Source organism: Lytechinus variegatus, chromosome 2 (assembly GCF_018143015.1).
Source record: "Lytechinus variegatus isolate NC3 chromosome 2, Lvar_3.0, whole genome shotgun sequence".
In the NCBI taxonomy this organism is placed as follows: Eukaryota; Metazoa; Echinodermata; class Echinoidea; order Temnopleuroida; family Toxopneustidae; genus Lytechinus; species Lytechinus variegatus.
In genome coordinates, this window is record NC_054741.1 from 79,562,173 (window position 1) to 79,582,405 (window position 20,233).

The following is a 20,233-nucleotide window of genomic DNA, read 5'->3' on the forward strand; positions in this document are numbered from 1 at the left end:
CCGAAAGGCCAACAAGAGAACAGAGCATCCGTAGATGATATGCAAGTCAACCAGGCATCGTTGATCATGACATCGTTATTGTGAATGCTTTGATTAAACTTAAAAGAATAAAGAACCCAAAGTGTAAAATCTTCATCATCTAGTACACTAAAGCCAACTATGATAAAGTATCTGAGGATCTTGATGTTTTGAACTCTCAATTCACAGTGGATTTGTTGAAATATCTCAGAAAGAATATGGAAGGGGAATTTGTTGACCTGGGGCAGTTACTTCAGCAAGACTTGAAATGAAGGGACGATACCCCACGTTCACGCTTGAGTCAACGAACACTTCGCTGCTCCTTTGTTCCCAGAAAAAACACCCCTAATGTTGATAATATAGAGATGTAGATAATATCATTCATGGTGTATATGCTATTTTTTCAGAAGCATCCAATGCGAGCAAGAGAAATGCTGAAATATATGAAACTTTGCCTCCAATTCTTGTCCCGTGTTATTTGTTCCTTGTCTTGTTGACAGTATAGTGAGAGGACTACTTTTGATAAATAACCTCAAAATTAAAGCTAAAATTTTGAGAAGATTCCTACAATAGGTTTGAATAAGAGACCATCTAGAACCCCAGAAACTTCCAGTGCTTTGTGCTCATGGTGTGCATGCTTTACTTTCAAAAATATTTTTTTTACGAATAAAAAATAAAGTCAAGCCTTCATAAGTCTACCTCCTCTCTTCAAACAAAATAGATTAAATGGAAGCAATCTATCTGACCAGATTGAGCAAGACATGAACTACATGTATTCACATCTTTTGAATCTAATTATGCCTAAGCAAAACAGATTTCTGTGGACCCAAGATTTCAACGAAAAGGGAAAGTTCACCCCATAAAACAGTTTGTTGTAAAATATCAGACAAAATAATAATTAGTAAATATTTCATGAAAGTTTAATGAGAATTCTTTAAAGATTACTTGAAAGAATGTGAAGTTTTGGATTTGTGACGTCATAAATGAGCAGCTGCCCAATATGTTATTATAGAATATAAAGTGAATAAATTGAGATTTTTTTTAAAGGTTCATTATAATTTATTTTTGTTTTCCTTTTAGGAAAGGGTGAAAAATTATTGGTCTATTCATATACTGACAGTACACTTAACAACCATTTTCAATTTTCTAAGAATTTTACATTTCATTGATTTTTTTCAAACCATATGATATGTATGAAAGCTGCTTGCATATGATGTCACAAACCTCATAATCAAAATTCTAATAACATTTTAGTTCTTTGATTGACTTTTCTCAAACCATCGGCAATATTTTTTCTTCTATTTTTACAATGAAATCTTTGACAGGGTGAACTACCTCTTACAGGATATTTATCTGTATATAAAGGCAATACAGATTTATATTGTAACTAATATAAATAAAGTTGATAGACTTCACTTCTTGAATCTGACATGAAGACTGAGCTTGACATCAGTATGGAATGCATCCATCAGGTTTTGAGTTGCTTGGCGACCAATCCAGGCCAACTTCTTTTCTAACATCCTCTGTGAAATAAATAATGAGACAAAGAGAAAAAAATTTTATGAAAAAATAATCAGTTAGGCTTTGATCATGAGACATGAAATGTGTAACAAACTGTCTAAAAGTGGTTGGGAAATGATGAGTGTGATTCACTAATATATGCTGTTTTAGTGTGGACACTTGGAATTACCAGAATCACAAAAAATATAGTGAATTCTGCCAAAGTTACCTGACCTGCACACAAAGATCATCCATGGGAATACACACATTCTCACATCAAAAAAAAAATCCTACTTTGACTATCATATTATCTCTGAAATACAATGTTTTGCAGAGGCATCATTTTAAACATAATATTCTTTATAACTAACATGAAAACAATATGGAATCTCACCACAATAATTTCCTCTTCCCCACAACTTTTCCAATTAAAGCCCCGGTCACAAATAATAACAGATCCTCAAGGATCCCATGGCAGTATCCAGAATTTCATGCAAGCATGATCCAGGGGAAGTACAAAATAATTTTGCCCCAGATTAGCATTGATGACAATGTGGCATCTACATGGCATTAAAATGAGGATCAATACAAACCATGTCCGCAGAGCAAGGCGTAAATGAAATGAAATAACATGCCAAACAGCCAATATCAAAAACACTCAACTGATTCTGATATTATAGAAAATGATGGGTTACATACCATATGAGATTTCTTTTGACAGATGAGAGTCTGGACAATATGCAGCTCACCATGGTCACCAGTCCTCCACAATTCAGTTGACTAAAGGTAAAAAAGAAAAACGATTTCAGTATTAACAATTATAATTGCGGAATCTTTACATATTTTCTTTGTAGCCTTGTCAACAGTTAATAGCTCAGTCGGTATAGCGGGGGATTCGTATTTCGGTGACCTGGGTTCGATTCCCACTCGGTGCACTAGTGCCCTTTGGTAAGGCACTAATCCTCATTACCAGGTCCTTCGTAGAAGACCTTTAGCCGTCGGTGTTCAGGTTGCTTGCTTACAAGTATTCATGCTTTCTTAGCAATCAGGTAAAAAAATCCCCACCAATCAATTCCTCAGGTATATGCATCCTCTTTCCCGCAGGGAACTGTCAAGGAATACCAATCCTCACATTTCATCAAACAGAGGAAATAAGGAATGATAGACAGCCACTATGAAAAGATGCAGTGCACCTTTATAGCAAGATTCCTGCTACAATATGCAGCACAGAATTTTAATGTGTACCTCATCAGGCCATCCTTATACTTGGTCAAATAAGAGTGTAATATAGTGAGACATTCTATTTCTATAACAAGCACCAATTAGCTTAGGAAGCAGTCAATCTTCTGCCAAAGGTTTATCGTCGTTGGCCAAGGATAGATTAATTTTTCACAAAAAACTAGAAATGATACACCGGCACTACATTTGTGGTTTAAGACACAATTATGGCCATTTGAATTTATTTATCAAAATACAGGAATAATTTAAAGCATACTATTCTATTTCTGTTATTTTTTGGTTAAAATATTGTGGTATGAATATAATAAAGACTCCTTACTATCATTCATCATATTGTAATGGGCATATGTCATAGGACTCATCATCTGATAGATCCTGGGTAAGAAACAGAAACTATTTGAGTAGTTTAGGTCTGAGGCCGTAACTGATCAAAGTTACACCACGTTAAATTTTGATAAAATTATCTCTAATATAACTTGCCTGAGAGATGTTGTAGGGTACTTCTTGAGGAAGGGTCTCTAGGAGTTTCTCTCTGATAGCTTCTCTAAGAATCTCCTCTGGAGTAAGGTTGGTCACCACATCTTCATGGTACTCCCAGTCTCCTGGCTTTGCATTGGTCAACAAGAAATCCTTCAGAAAAGTAAAACATGAAGTGTATAAGAATATGAAACACTAAACAACACATAACACAAACAATGGAAAAACTGATTCTGCATTGGAATCCATCCAGGGACCCACTTATATATACATTTTTTTTGGCATAACTTTACTAGAGACTGGTACCAATTAATAGTAATGTCCTACATCCGAAATTAATCATTTTATCAGCTGTTTAAAAGATTTTTTACATAATTTCTTATTAACCTGATCAGTTTGACAAGTAATAGAAGGCTTTTTAACAAAACAGATTTAATTTACTAGAATCATCAATAGTTTGGTTGAATTTGAAACATCTACGGAAAAAAGGTTATATCCATTCATAAAGTTGTTCATAAATCATGAACAGACTTATAAAACATTTCCATTTTATTGCAGTAGCATCAAGACTTGACTGAGGTTTCATAAGTGTTTGAAAGTTTTGCATGACTGAAGACCATATCTTGGGTGCTATAAGATTTCAATTTCAATATTATTAAAATCAGTTAAATGTGAGTTTGTTTAACCCTTATTAAACGGGGGGGGGTCAATTTGACTCTCCCTTGACAAATTTCATCCCTACACTGCCTCGCAAAGTTTTTTGATCACGCCGCTCACAGATATTTTTTTACTTTCAAGTCTTGCGCATCTTTTGAGACCAAAATTGCGACACCCGGGGATGCGGTTCTGAAATTACGCAACATTTTGTAAGTGCATGTCAAACCCGAAATTGCTCAAAAACATGATTCCGTGTACAAAGTCAATGCAAATTGTGTTTGCCAATCAAAAATCATAGATGTATGATTATTTTTTCTTTTGTTGGTTTGAATGGATTTATTTTGTGCTATTTGTGATCGCAGAAGGGTCCCCGAAAAACTTCATTTGAAAAAACAATAAAAAACAAAGAAATACAAAAGAATTTACAAAACAATAAAATACATAAGAAATTAATTATATTTTTGCATTTTTTTGTAGCTATTTGTTAGAAATGTAATAATTGATACTCCACCTAGTATAGCATTATACTAGCTATGTAAATTGAGTAAAAGGCAAAAACATACACAAAAAACAAAATTTAGGGCAAATTACATACGCTTATTTGCATAATTGATTAATTACAAATATCAAGAATTATTTCTTTGAAAATTTTACATTCAGCTCTACGCGCATGCAAATTTTTACGGCGATCACGTCATCAGCGGTCGAGATCTGAGGGGGGGGGTCAAATTGACCCTCCCTCCTCCAGTATATACTGGTCTGAAATAGCCCAATTAAGATAGGGTTAAGGTTCTACTCCTCAAAACTTGATTTCTTTGGTGTTTTTGGTATACTATCAATGGCATCTTCCCGTTTGAATGTAACAAGAACAAAATTGCATGAAAAGGTATGAGTACAAATAAGAGCTTACCTTCAAATCTTGCACACCTTCACCATGAAGAGCAGACACCATGTAGACTGCCTTGAATCCAGGCCATCCGTTCTTTTCCTTGGCCATTTTCCATATCCTTCTTCTCTCCTCACGTTGTCTCTCTATTTCTTCCTTCTCTGTCTCCATCTTCATCATCTCTATCCTTTCTGTATCCTCCCCTTGTCCATGTTGCCTAGCAACAATTTCATCTTTATCATCTGAGAGTTCAAAAAGGTTGGCTGTATACTGCCGCATGATGTCCTGTTTTGTCGTTTCCAGGTCATGTGATTGCACTGTGTCGACAACTGTGTCCAGACTTAAATCACTAGTCACATGATCTGTTACATGTTCTCCACATCCTTGAGTTCTGTAAAAATTTGGGACTTTTGTCACCTGACTGCCTGTATCTGCCTCACGATCTGCCATGAGGAATTTATTTGTTTGCAGGTTGTTAGTGTCAGTGCTGGCAATGCTACTGGTAAGTTCTGCAGAGTCATTACCTGATCCATCATGAACATGAATTCTACCATCTTCTCTGACAGATGGCTTTGGCAAGCTCATCTCTTGGACATCATCCATTATCACCGCTGAATTGTCCAATGACCATTGGTTGGTGCCTCTTGACCCTGGCCTATCTCTCAATAGATCACTCCTGAGTGAAGTAAAATTCCTTTCACCGGTCCTTGACTCATTTTCCTCCTCATCATGCCTCATCTCTGTCCGTTCAGTTTTCAGACTCTTTCTGATATGATTATTGAACTTCCCCTTTCTTCTGGGAGAAACAAATTTTCTGCCGTCGACCACACCTTCTGTCAAAGACTCTGTGATTTCAAACAGAGACTGTTTGGTCTTCAATGCATCGACCTGGAAAAATTAATATTGCAACATTATAGCACTATATAGTGCTCAATACAAATGTTTCTAAGCGCTGCATACTATTACCCAAGCTTTAGCACGGCTATTCTGATTGGGCGCTCAAGCATTCAAGGAATTCCTTCCTACTGGGTACCCATGTACTACACCTTGGTGGGGAGTGGCAAATATAGATTAACGCCTTGCAAAAGGACGAGAGCACTGTGGTGGGATTTGAACCCCGGACCTTGTGGTTCAAAGTCCAGAGACTTCTCCACTGAGCCACAACACCTCTACAGAGCTGCAATGGCTTGCAAAGTACTAACATACTGTAGTACAAGAACATTTGTTATGGTTATACAGGCAACTTTGCTGAAGCTGAATCTACTGGGAACCATAGCAATCTGTTCAACTTGAGAAAATTTGATTTAGAAGAGGTATGAAATATGTCCATTATCTAGCCTAAAGGGGGAATATTTGATTTATGGAAGATATACTAATGCAAGAATCATCATTATGAACAGTATCATAAATATAAAAATCATGTCCCTGACTACTGAATAACCATGATATATCACAATTCCACAGATCCTTCTTCTTATATCTCTTTTATTTTGTTTTTCTCCTTCCTCTTCCTCATATTCCTCATCCACATTATTTTTAGTATAAAAGTACATGTAGTAGTAATAATAGAAGTGTGTACCTTATTAAGAATCAGAATTGATGGAAGATGAGAGTGAGTGTAGAGTTGAAGCAGAATTTCTTGATCTAGTTTCATATTGGTCCACTTGTTGGATACATCAACCAAAACAGCAACTATGATAAATAAATAAAAGTGGGAAATGATTCAGATATTGTCTATTACCAATAATGATAATATACAGCATTCAAAAACCATCTTCTATCTAGTTTATTAGATATGGGCTCATGAATACATAATTAACCTCATTGAAGTAAATCTACTATTGGCCTGTTTCTAAATGTTAGGAACCAGGCCAATAATGCATTAAATTCAAACGGGGCTAATTATGTATTCATGAGGTCATATCTAAGGCCCCCATGGACTGATTCCCACCAAATTTGGATTATGGGGATTTTTTATCATGCTCTACCAAAGTATGGTACCAAAAAGCTGAAATGCAAAATAAGTTTTGTGTGATGTCATCACTTTTGTACTTTATTTGAGAGCAATACTCTTAGAACTGGTATAAGGTGACTCTTCACTTACCAAGATCTGATTCCAGTAAGGTGTTCTTAGCATCAACTAACAGTGATCTCGGCAACTTGTGTCTAAGAAAATATATGAAGGACAAATAGTTTTAGAATGATAAAAAAGGATAATTATACCATTTATAAAGTGACATATTTATTTGAACACAATGACAAAGATACAATCAATATATGAATATATATATGAAATATATATCTATGCAGAAAGAAGCAATAAGACACAAATTTTGCAAAACCATAAGATTCCAACACAGACCATTATAAAAACAAATAATCTGATAGATTTTTACAGTATAGCCACCATATAAATATATCAGACTGCACTGTTGCACTCTTATTGCTTATACTACACAAGGAATATGATCTACTTAAATGCCTCCTCAAATAGATGTGTCTACAATGTTCTGAACACAGGTACCATGCACTGCTACAGTTCCTGCTATTCATGCATGAGCCTGTAGATCTTCTTCAAGCTATATTGCCTCTTTAGCTCCTTCAATCCTGAGGATTATTACAGTATTGGAACCAGCAGGTGCAATACACAGGAAGAACATCCTACTATTTGAAGAATGGTGTATTAGAGTTACAACAATTGTGTCTTTTCCAAGAGTGTTTTCCAACTGCATTCACGCCTGAATACAGCAGTGATGCACACTGAACACACAATGCTAGCATCAGTTATTTTGTGATGTGTTTCGGCATGAGCAGGAATCAAACCCAAGCACATTGAAATCTATGATCTCATCCAAATAAGCACTCTGACAACTGAACTCCTCTGCCCCTTAGTTTCAAGTGAACAAGTAGGAGTGATAGGGGGAAACATTGGATAGGTGTGAATAGATGGAGATACATTGTTCTAAAACACTTGAGAATTTCTATTAAAAAGACACTTCACTATAATCCCTAATCTTACCATTGACATTGTGATCTTTTACGTGACTAAATAGAAAATCAATAACTAAGTTAGCTTTCGCTGTACCTGCATGTACTATATTGAAAAGCTATTTTAAAATAATACCTAATCTTACCATTGACATGGTGATCTATTACATGCCTTAATAGAAAATCAATACCTTAGTTTTTTGCTTTAATATCTAGAGTTTCTATTGAAAAGCAACTTCAACATAATCCTTAATCTTAACACTGACATTGTAATCTATTATTGTGTTCCTACCTCATATAAATAGAAATCTATACTTTAGCTTTTGTTTTACATAAGTGTCACACATGCAGGCAATTACTATGAAGTGTAAAAATGAAGACACTTTGGGATAGATAAACCAAAACTTTTGACAGAAGCAAGCCAGAAAGCTAAGAAATTATTAAACATGGAATCTGTCTCAACATGGCCCTAGGCAGTAAAACTAATTCCTTTATGGATCATTTAAATCACCTGATAGTACAAGTATTTTAATGATTTTTACAATTTTGGACCATATGACGAATTTGCAAGGCCCAACAATCCGTGGGACATTTTTATAGCCTGTAAATTATTGTTAAAATGGTATCGCAGATGGCCTGCACAATTCACAGAAATAGAACCAAGGCAAACAGTCTATGATTAGTCTATGATAACAGAATATCTCTTGCCAAATAAAAGAAGAAGAACTTGAGTTATGAAAATCATGCCTGAGAATTAATACACAAATGAGAATATTTACTTGTCAACATAAGAAACCAAAGAGAGAGAGGGGATGGGCACCAAGAAAGGTTATGTGATGAATAGTAGAGACATGCATACACACCTTCTGCCTTGAGTGTAGTTTATCAGACCAGGAGTATCTAGAAGGACCTGAAAAAAAAAAGAAAATGAACTAAATTTTTTTGTTATTAGAAATAAATGCAATACCAAGATTCGTTAAAATTAAGCCAAGTGGGACTAGATCGACCAACATTTGTTTCCCTTTAGGCCTAGGGCACGCACCCCGAGAATCAAACTATTTATCTGAACACTGAACCCTAAGTTGAGGGGAGAATAGGAAATACTCAGCAGACCTAGATGTGTCATCTCAGTATTGGATTTTTAATCACTTGAAATAAGAAACATGTTGATTAATTCAAATTAAGGCAAAATTTAAAAGAATTCACCCCTATTACCAAACGTACAGAATCTAGCAAAACCTTGCTCCTTCATATATATTAAACAAGATAACTACTTAACATGTTTCAAATGAAATCTCAATGCACATTTGATGCTGCTAAATTATTTTTAAGAGATTCTAACACATTTCGTCCTCCTCATTTTCTCTGATACAAAAATGAAAGAGAAACCTTACAAGTATAATTTAATGTTAATTCAAATTATACATCAGCTTTAAGCTGTGACATACCACTTGTGTGTTCCTGTGGGTGATGACAGCCAAAGCATTGCTCATGGTTGTGTGTACCTTCTGTGAGACAGCACATATCTGTAGACAAACAGAAAATAGGGTGAGAATGAGAGAGAGAGAGAGGGGGGTGGAAGATGATAGAGAGAGGGAGAGACAGTGAGCAAGGATGGGAGGGAGGCGGAGAAAGATAGAGAGTTAGAGAGGAACTTGTAAAGCAAAGCTTTTTTTGCCACATTTCAAAGAAACTAATGTTCTGTTGGTTGGTCATTTTAAATCAAATCAATTCCATTTAGACATGAATGCCAAAACCCTGTTCCTTAATAATAATTTCAATTGTCTATAATAAAATTATTAAAAAGAAAATCAAACACAAGGTACACTAAATCTATGGTTATAGTCAATGAGTTGAGATTAGGGGAGACTGGGGTTAGTTGGAACATGGGGTAAGTTGAAACATTGTAATTTTCTTTTACTGTATTATTAATAACAATAAATTGAGGGCAGTATTGCATAAATTCATTTTACAGGCGTAAAAGAAAATTACAATGTTTCAACTTACCCCGGTCTCCCCTACTATTAATATCCATAAAAATATGGATTAGTAACCAGGAATGAATGAACCAAGTTAAAATTTGATTTTGAGTGGGCTCACCAGACGAACACGTAATTTGTAAGTGTTAACAACTAATCAGATCATGCAAATGGACAGATCATTATTATTTTTTTCACAAGGATTAGACGATTGAGTGGAGAATGAAACTCACCCGTCTTCCAAGGAGACTATTAATGAGTGTTGACTTTCCAGAGTTTGGAGTGCCTATGATAGCAACTCTGGAGATCCTAGAGTCATCAGGTTGGCATGAGGGTCTGGCTAAGAGAAGAGATTGCTGCTCCGCTAAACAAACAAAAATGTGATGTCAGATTATTCCAAAATCGTAAGTATTATTCCAGTAGTCTGCTCCCGACCAAAAATAAATAAAACAAATATAATTTAGAATTAAGGAAATAACAAGATTAAAGAGAAATGCCAGAAGTTGCAGTAAACACTGATTTCAAGAGAAAGTCTGTAAAACCAGGCTTAATTTTCAGAATATCACCGAGGATCTAGATCTGGTACAGTTACAAAAACTGACTTTGTGAAATCTTGAAATCTACGCTGTAAAACGTTCACACTGAAGATCACCAACACAGATAGGCACACGTGGGACAGTGTATTATTGCTGGAATAAAGACCCGACGGAAGTGACCGAATCCGCGCTTATTTTGCTTGTTTCTCAGCAATGACACAATTTCTCCCAGAATCCTTTGGCACATATTTTTTATTCATACAAACAGACACTTGGGTGGTCATTATATTAGATTCTGTAAAAAGTCATTTTGAGATTGTTACCAAAACTGGAATTTATCTTTAAGCCATACACATATGCATGTGGGAGTTTTAAGATGAAACAGCCAGGGGTGGTATTCTCAGGCAATTTTATCTTTAAAATATTTTTACTTTATCTGTTCAAATAAAATTGGTATTCTGAGATGACATTCTATCTCTCAGATAAAATTTTAAACTTGATCTGCGATAAAATTCTATCTTGCATATCTAAAGATGATAAGCGACAAAGCAGTGCCTGCGTAGATTGGTAGACATATCCACGGCAATGAGGATGATGTGTTTGAGCCCATGTCATTTTGAATAAAATAACCTTAAAATAGGGTGGGACCATTTTATTTCTGTGACGTTCTTAGCTCCAATGTTGAAATGTAAATGAAGAAAAATGATATAGTTATTGAGAGTAAGTACCGGTAACATCTTAACATTATTCTTGTAGAATTAGGAATTATTTCATAAGATTTTCTTGACTAATATTGTCTTTGAAATGATGGTTGTAATGTTGAGATGTTAATAATGACAAAAAGATAAGAAAATCATAATCTCTTTAAAGAAATCTCTGTAAAGACGCACTAGCGTAAAGTGCAATCGCATTTGATGTCAATAAATTGATGCACTCTCACTCTCTTGCCACACATCCCGGTGATATTGATGTTCATTGGTTGAACAAGATAAGAGAGCTATAAAAACCTGTTTCTCATTGGATATTGCTTCAAAATAGTTGTCTTACAGACATAAAATGAAGATAAAATGGTTCTCAGATCAGAATACTAATTTGGAAATATTTCAAGGGTATTTTATTCCACTTATTTTAACAGAGATAAATTATTTTATTTCATCTGAGATAAAATGGATCTCAGAATACTACCCCATGATTTTGAAAGAGAGAGCACTGGAGCCCATGTCTACACAATTTGGAAATAAGGCTTTAATCTTATACTGGTAATGTGAATTACAAGTCTGATAAACATTTCCACTATCAAAAAGTTTCAATAAATATTTGCCTCTGTATAGTTTGTAGGTGAAAACTTAGTTTTCACTGCACATCTTGGTTGAGAATCACCAAGATACACATCAGCACAGACAATTGGCAATGTGCAGACAAGAGGCACCATACCATATACAGTACTACAAGTCTTTGCTTACCGCTTTCAGGAGGCACAGGTGTGTAAAATTCAGGTTCTCTTTCCCTTTTATCACAGTCATCTAGAAGGTTTATTCCTTGATCTGTGGGCTCACTAGTTGGTTTATGAATCATTGACCTAATGGTACTCTGCCAAACTGACCCTTGACCTGGTAGGCGTAATGCCTTTATGCGGGAAACAGAATTCATACTTAATCTTCCTGTAAAGATAAAGACAATCATTAAAATAGTACGATTAATAACCGATACTTAGCATTGTTAGCAATGTGCTGTATCAGAAGTTGTTCAGATTAAATTTCTAATGCTGCGATCTGCACTGTACATGGATTTTAACAAAGCCTTTGACAGTATTCCTCCAAAATAACCCATAAAAATTCTGTTTTTTTCTGAGTCTGCGAACGTTCTCACAAATTGAGGACCATATCTTCAAAATAACCAACAAAAAAGAAAAAAAAGGAGACTTAGAATGAAGGGGGGGGGGGGGCAATGTCTGCGCACCGACCATTTTGACTTTTTGAGTCAGATTTTTTTATTGGATATTTGTCCATGTATTGCAGGTGTAAAGTTTGTGGTCATTGTGTATCTTTTACTAGAATCACGCAGATCAACATATGCACAGACTAGAGGGAGTGTGCAGACTTAGCTTAGGAGACCTACCATATCACGTTGAACTTGCACAGAAATCAAGTTCAATTTTACATGGGGTCCGAGCGTAATGCAAGAGCAAATAGCCACTGCAACTTCCACGTTGAATATCGCAGGCAGCAGTGCCATTTAATGGCACTCGCATGCATTGACATATGAACGCGCGATGCCACTGCATTATGCCAAACATAAACTGCGCATGCGCGGAAATCGCAGCTCAATTGCAGTAGGACTGCACATTGAGATCGTTTCGCATTTGCATCAGATCTCGATATATAGTCCTGCTCATGAATATTCACGAATTGAGCTTGCAATGTTTTAAATTCGGCAGTGAATTAATACGTGTGAGGAAAATGGCTCCAAATCACCAATTTTGAGACTGATAGAAGCATGGAAAAGAAGTGAAACTTTGTGAAAAGTAAGAAAATTAGTTTTCATTGTTAAAGATTGTGATGTTGCATGAATTTTATATTCCCCCCCAAAAAAAATCCTACCTTCTCACTCGGAGTATCAGAGCGAGTTTTGGACCTTGATGTTTGGGTAGGTGTGCGTAGTGTAGGCATGGAGCTAATGGTTTAGGGTAGTGAAGTGGAGCCTACACAAACATCACTTGAGGTATACTTTCTAGCACTCTAGGCAACACCCCTATACTTTACCTGTGTTGAGAAAATGGGACTCCACTCACACGCATTTGGGCCGCCTAGCTTAGAACTAAGCATCAGTATCACAAAATTGTTTTATTCTAGGCCTACTAGGTAAAAGTACTCTACTGAATAAATTAATAATGTTTGATTGGTACTCACCAGTTCTTTTGATTTATTTTCTGTAAAATTCCCACGGTTTTGTCCCAACTCTTGCAACAAGCCTTGTCGCTGCCGTAGACAGCTGCACATTTTTTATTTATAAATAGAGCACCCCTTACAATAGTTGTTAACAATGCGGCCAAATCGGCAGATAGATATCATTAATCGTAAAGTACTTGCATCGGTCGATAAATATCATAAAGATTGCTTTATGATATTTATCGACCAATGCAAGTATTTGACGATTCATGATATTTATCAGCCGATGCAAGTATAAGGAAAGAGTGAAAAGGAAGGAAAGGAGAACATAATGAGAGAAACTCATCCCGAAATGCTAATAAATGAGAAAGGGGAAAGAATTAAGAGATAGCAAAATGGAATCTATAATTTAAAAAAAAAGAGGAGAAACAGGAAATAATGGTAGAATGGAAAGGCTATAGGATACGATAAAGAATAAAAAAAATTGTGAAAGAAAGAAAAGTGTAATATATTATGCTATGTTCTATTACTTTTTAAGATTCTTATGAAAAGGGAACAAAATTTTCTTTATCTTGAATTTCATTAAGAAATATTTGCTGCACTAAAAAGGCTGTGTCCCTTCTGTTTTTTTTTCCTTTGCTTTTCAAATTTCTCGGGAATAATTTGTTTTCCATTTTAGTAGTGAAAACCTTTTTTTGGCTTTGCATATTTAATTCAGCGCCCCCATTCAAAAAATAGTTCCCAGGGCCCTGTAAATTATAGCCAAGATTTTTCTGGAAATAAGGTTCAAATATTTGACCCAAATTCCCTTCATTTGGGTGCGATTTTTTTTTTGCTTGTATTTTTTTTCTGACGAAAATCGCTTCTCAACCCCCCCGTTTTTGCCACCTGTGACAAAAATATAATTCTGATGTATAAAAATGATGAAAAAAATATTTAGTGTCAAGTGACAAAAGACTACCTTCGCAGGAACAGGCTTCACCGGAAACGGGTTAGGGTCGGAAGCATGAATAATCCAGCTCTATGGTCGCGCTCCCATTAGCTTTCTTTTATTCAGCACAAGAGGGCTACGGACAGGCAAGGATAACAAAGAATTTCCTGACGATTTTACACGAGTTCGAAATGAATCATAGAAGAAAGGATGATATATCTTGGATGTGAAGTTACAACAGAGCTACAGTGGTACCAAAATCTTTGTTTGCTTCTTGATGACAATCATTGGTAAGTCCAACACTCATTTACTCTTTTCTTCATAAGTTAAAAAATTGCCTGGTGGCCCGGTGCCACCAACAATTTTCAAAGTAGCGCAATTTTTCTCCCGATTTTGCATGCATTTATCAACTTTCTACAGTTCCCATTGCAAAACAATTCGTCATTTGCCCTTTTTGTTAATCTACACACACACACAAAGATTGCATAGTCATAACTTAAGAGTGGTTTAAGAAGTCATTTATAAACAAGAGAGAAAGAAGCTGCCTATTTATTTTTGGCTAGAAGAGACACAGCTTCGAAATAAACCAAATATCAACATACATACAAATGCACATATGGGACTGTGATGTACTCGCCTATGTGTTTTATGTGTATTAATGCATGTGGAAATCGGTCTTTTTGAGTCAAAAGAGAGGTCATAATTCCTCTTAAAGCTTGCAAATAATCAGGTTTCAGTAATATGGACTGTAGAAGGGCTTTTCATTGGTGTAAAATGTGACTTTGACATAGATTTTCAAAGTTCTAGGGAAGATTTCTTGGCAGTAACATTTTGTATCGCAGGTCCCCGAGTCTGAATAGTCTGTTTGAGCACAGGTAGCTGCAGTGGTTTCGATGCATGCAAAGCTCAGCTGGTGCTGCCGGCTGAATAATAGTTACTGTATGCTAGCGGTAGGCCTACATACTGTTATGACTCGGCCTCGAAAGTGACTTCGCTTGTCTCTTCCACGGAAATACAAGGAAGCCCGTTGGTGGCGCTAATAATTTCACAACCTTGATTCAGCTCCTCGGTAATTTTATAACTGTATCTAAATTCTTTGAATGCGCAATCCTCATGATTAATTTACTAATTATGGGCACCAATTAATGAAATGCCTTCAAAAAACATAATTAATGATTATTATTGGTGATGATAACACTCATTTGCATTAATTCAAAAAGATGACTGATAAAAAAAAAATGAAAATAATATACGTGCCTGGAAAGAAACCAGCAGTACAAGCTTTGACGAACGTCAATAATACGTATACGGTATACCAAAGTCTATACAATAAAAAGATTGGACACTTCACGGACTTTGCGTAATGCCTTGCGTCGATATGCGTGTAAAATAGTGTAGGTGCCTATTCTTTCCCTTGTCGTGTCTTTGATATGAATATAAATAGCGCGCCCTCTTCAGGAGAAAATTGATATCAACGCTGACTGATTTCTATCTCCGTAAAATCTTCACTAAAGATCAAGAAAATATACGTATTTTTAGAAAGAAACTGCAAGGAGAAGTCACGGAAGGATCTAAATGATTCGGTAAGTGTCATAGCAGGATGTGGAATATTTATTTATACATAATATTTTATGTGGGCAAAAGCCCACTGTATTTTGGAAGTGTAGTTGTGTGTCGCGTGCGTATGACTGATAATCCTTCACTCGCGAGACGATATGAACCCATGGGTGGGTGTCGCCTAGAGTGGGGTGGTAGCAGTGAACAAGTGACACAACCTGGGCTGGGAACAATACAATTCTTTTATTCTCTTTCAATCATTTCATATTTATTTACAATAATAGAACAATTTAAATATATTACCACAAAATAAGCAAAGTAAAATAACAGCAAGCACGATTTACATACAAGATGTACAAAGAATAGTGGTACGTGTTAGTGACTGCAGAATATTTCAATTTTCATTTTGTTTTTCTTTATATTTTTCGGGCCACCAAAAAAAATATTTGAAGGTTTTGGTGGCCCAAACGGGCCACCACCAAAAAAAGTTAATGTGGAGCCTTGGTGTAGGTCTCGTTTAGGCATGTTTGGAAAGAGTTTCAAGGCTCTATGATGAAGAAGAATATATCAAAATATCATCATGGAGTCTCGACTAAGTCAAGCCAACCTTCCCTATCTCCCGACACGGAATCGATCATGTGGGACTGTCTCAAGCCAGGATTCAACTTCAAGACTCGACTGGGTAAAACACTCGCGCGGATTCAAAATTATCGGTCCATTTCTGAACAAACCCATATCAAAACGGAAAACAATTGGCCTATGTTTAAAAAATGAATAATTTCAGTATTTACCTCTCATTTTTCTCGCAGCAAACGATATATTATTGTGAATATTCTGATTTCTGCCCAGTAGTGTACTGCCTGCATTGGGAGCTGACATAGTCGGGCTCCCTCTTCGGTCGACGTACGTAAACGCGCAAAGCTGACACGAGGACGGCACCAAAGTTATTTAATAGAACAAACAAACAGAAAGAATTCAATTCAATTTAAAACTTTATTTCCAAAAATAGAAACATGAATTAAATTTCAAGTAAAAAAAAAAACGAAAAAGAAGAAATGTAAGAAAGGAGAAATAAAAGTCCGGGATAAAAGTATACAGGAGAGGTAATGGCTTATATTTTTATGACGAGGCATTAATTAGATTGAGAAAAAAATGCATACCGTCACCTTTAACGTTCGACCCCCCCCCCATCTTCTTTATGTATTTTTCTATTTACAACTAAATGTTTTGTAATAAAATTTGTTAGGAAGTGGTTATTGAATTGAATTCTTATATACATACGCAACCTACGATTTTATTTGTAAAAATATATGTTTAGCACCTTGAGCATGCATGGATGTGATACCTTTTCTTTGTCCTTTTTGCGGCACAGTAATTATCTTCATTCCTTTAAAGATAAATTCTTTGTTTGTTACTTCTTATAATTTTTTTTAACTCATGCAAGCACAAAAATTATGGTACCGCCGGTACTTTCTTTATCCCCATCGAATCATATGTTACAAATATCTAAGATAAGATTACCATGATTACAGTGTTATCCAATATGTGCAATTATTCTACTTTTTAAAATCATTACTTTAACATGTCATTTTCTTAAGATTATTGACTTAAGGCTCGTTTACACGGCATTCCGGCTCGGCATACGGCACGTCGTGCTGTTTTCCAGTTTTCACTGCCCCACGGCACGGCAGGAAAATCGTGCGTCGCCTGCTGTCCGGCAGGCAAAAACCGTCTGATGTACCCATGTAAACCCAAAAGGCTAAGAAGCCTGCTTCAGACGTGGCAACAAGTAAATTTTAAGGGTTTTCGTGTATCCACAGCCGGCCCCCCCCCCCCTTGAGAAGCAAAATGAAAAAAAAAATGATGTACAAATGCCATTAAAACAGAAGTATGCCACCTCTTTTGAAATTGAAGACTTTTTTTTGCATTTTAAATTTTTTTCGGGTACGAAATATCATTAAATTTTGGTTGAAAACAATTCTGTTTATTTTGCTTGTCAAAATTTTCCTCCGAAAAATTTGTCCCCTTTTGGAAAATTGAATTCCACCAAGAAACCTCAAGCAATCTGACGGACTGCTAATTTTTGTCAGACACAATATTCTTTCTTTTATTCACTCATCTATACGGGAAAAGATCGTTTTATTTAAATTTTTGATATTGTCATGATCAATCTTTTAATTCACTTCCCATGTCTATGCCATTGTCACCTGTTTATCACATTCTATTGCCATTCCATCTCGAGACAAAAGATCCAACATGGATCTTTTGTCTTCTCATTTATTCACTTCTCTTCAGCAGATAATCATACACGTAAAGTGAGACCTACATGTACGTGTATGTACGTACTGTGCGATTTTGCAAAACTCCCATGCAGTTAATTATTCACCGCAGGTGATTTGTCGCTTGATCAGAAAATATATGGGCAATGACGTAATTTATCTGGACTCTCATTGGCCAGAAGTGGCAAAACCGTGTGCCGTGCTCTGAAAATGGCTTGCTGATCGATCTGCAAATCCGGCAAAATTACACCGTGTTGTACAACACGGCACGCACCTTTGAAGTGGAAACAGTTTCGTAGGATTTCGTGAAGATCGATTTTTTTTCCCGTGCCGGATTGCCTTGGTGCCGTGCACGGTCACCATGGGCGTCAATCGGAGGGGGACGGGGGGGGGGACGTGTCCCCCATGATTTTTTTCAGGGGGGGGGTCACAATATCAAATGTCCACCCATGTTTTTGTCACGTCACAAAAGAAGTGTGACCATCTGGGAGGGAATATGTGCATACCTTCTCAAGGAAATGAGAGTTGATTCCCCTTAGAAAATATACAGAAAAAACAACTGTCATGTAACTTTTCGATGCAATTAACGGTGGGTAAATTCGCACTCAAAAGCAGCGCAGCTAGACGTCTTTGAGCCGTTCCTGTGCACCGGGGTACACGCGAGCACCCACATGGAGACCCGCACGTGCGTGGTGGGTTTTTTTTTTCATGTGGGTATGCACGGCGTGACATAGCGGTGGGGTATGACGACTCTGTAGGGAAAGTACGTACTGGTACTTTCAGCGAATCAGAAGACAGAAGCTTTTGCCGTTACTTACGGCCGGTATCTAGTTTGGTAGGATATACCTATGAAATTTAACGAAGATTGCTAAATAATATGGCTCCATTCATGGGTACCCCACGTAAAAAAAGGTAATGCTCGCTTGAAATTTCCATACCGGTATCAAAATTGAATGAATACGAAATCCAGACGCATTTTAAGCTTTACATTAATACAGTGTTTATTTGATTGTGATAATGCAGCATCGTACTGCAGTCTTGGAAAGGTTGATCAAAAAAGTTTAGAATTATTCAAAATAACGGATTGTTAGATTTATTACTTGCTTACACCCAAGAACACATGTTGGGAAGAATGAAATCGAAAAAGCTGGCCTTCTTCGCATAGACTTGAGGTCGCAACAACTTATACTTCACCATGTTCATATAATTTTCTATTCAAACGAATATCATTACATATCAAAAAACTTAACTTGGTCATCTAATATTCACGGGCATGAAACAAGAAATAGTCTGTTTAACTTTGTTGTACCTATGAAAAATGGTCAAATTGGCAACACATTTTATTATAATTGTATACATTTTTGGAATTCCCTCCCTAATCATGTTAAGACTTTCACACAATTTAAAAGAGTATTGAAACAACACTTAAAAAATGTCCCCACTCTGCAATGTTAAATATTCTTTCTAATTTCATGTGTATCCTGTAGTCTTATATATAACTATTTAGTTATGATTTATTTAATCAACTCGTTTTACATTGTTTCGTCATCTTTTGTTGTTTGCGTGAAAGTTTGATGTCAAACTTATTTGTACTTTTTCATATCTTAGGTTTTACGATTCATCAATCTTGTATTAGTTACGATGCATTTAGTGCTACTTAAAAACTGATTATAGTTATAGTATAATTTTCATATGAAACCTAAAAGTAATGATCGTTTACTCAACCTGTTTCACAATTATTTTAATCATATTTTGCGTAAATGGTTTTCATGGCAAACTTATTTGTTTTTGTCTTTTTATATATTAAGTTTTACAATTCTTCGTGTAAATTTAGTGGTCTAGACTTAACTGATGTAGTTTGTAGATTTCTATAATTTTTTTTACAGATGTACATTGTTGTCAATTACTGATGTAAGGACCCCATTGGAAATAAGCCATCTCGGCTTTCATAGGCAATCCTGTCAAGGTATACACTACTGTTCATATTTTCATGTATATACTTGTTCCTAGTTACCTGACAAATAAAATCAATCAATCAATCAATGCCCCCCTTCAAGGGCAAGTCCACTCCAACAAAAGTTAATTTGAAGAAAGAGAGAATAAAACTGAAAATTTCCTCAAAATTAGATGTAAAATAAGAATTTTTGGTATGTTCAAAAATTTCATTTTCATAAAACAGTTATATGCATAACAAGGGTGAAATGCAAATGAGACAGTCACACACTCACTATTTCCTTTGTATTTTATTACATACGGTATAGACTATTTCAATATTTGCAATTTTGAAATGCAAAGCTC

The 20,233-nt window shown here is 35.8% G+C and overlaps 1 protein-coding gene across 1 annotated transcript; it reads right to left on the reverse strand.

Annotated features, from left to right (window-relative positions):
* Positions 1–1,054: 1,054 nt before the first annotated feature.
* Positions 1,055–16,529, reverse strand: LOC121409181 (GTPase Era, mitochondrial-like). Its single transcript, XM_041601032.1, has 11 exons — positions 16,448–16,529; positions 11,744–11,941; positions 9,978–10,108; positions 9,214–9,291; positions 8,629–8,675; positions 6,882–6,943; positions 6,357–6,469; positions 4,802–5,665; positions 3,238–3,387; positions 2,218–2,298; positions 1,055–1,541 (listed from the first exon to the last, which is right to left on the reverse strand). The coding sequence occupies exons 1-11, from the start codon at positions 16,452–16,454 to the stop codon at positions 1,431–1,433; spliced, it is 1,842 nt and encodes a 613-aa protein (XP_041456966.1). The 5' UTR covers positions 16,455–16,529; the 3' UTR covers positions 1,055–1,430.
* Positions 16,530–20,233: the final 3,704 nt, after the last annotated feature.

Bases quoted from the DNA above. Each gene is read 5' to 3' on its own strand.
- LOC121409181 (XM_041601032.1), bottom strand. The intron at 10,109-11,743 runs GTAAGCAAAGAC...TTGTTTGTTTAG, and splicing joins ACCTGTGCCTCCTGAAAGCG to CGGAGCAGCAATCTCTTCTC. The intron at 1,542-2,217 runs GTATGTAACCCA...TTTATTTCACAG, and splicing joins GTCAAAAGAAATCTCATATG to AGGATGTTAGAAAAGAAGTT.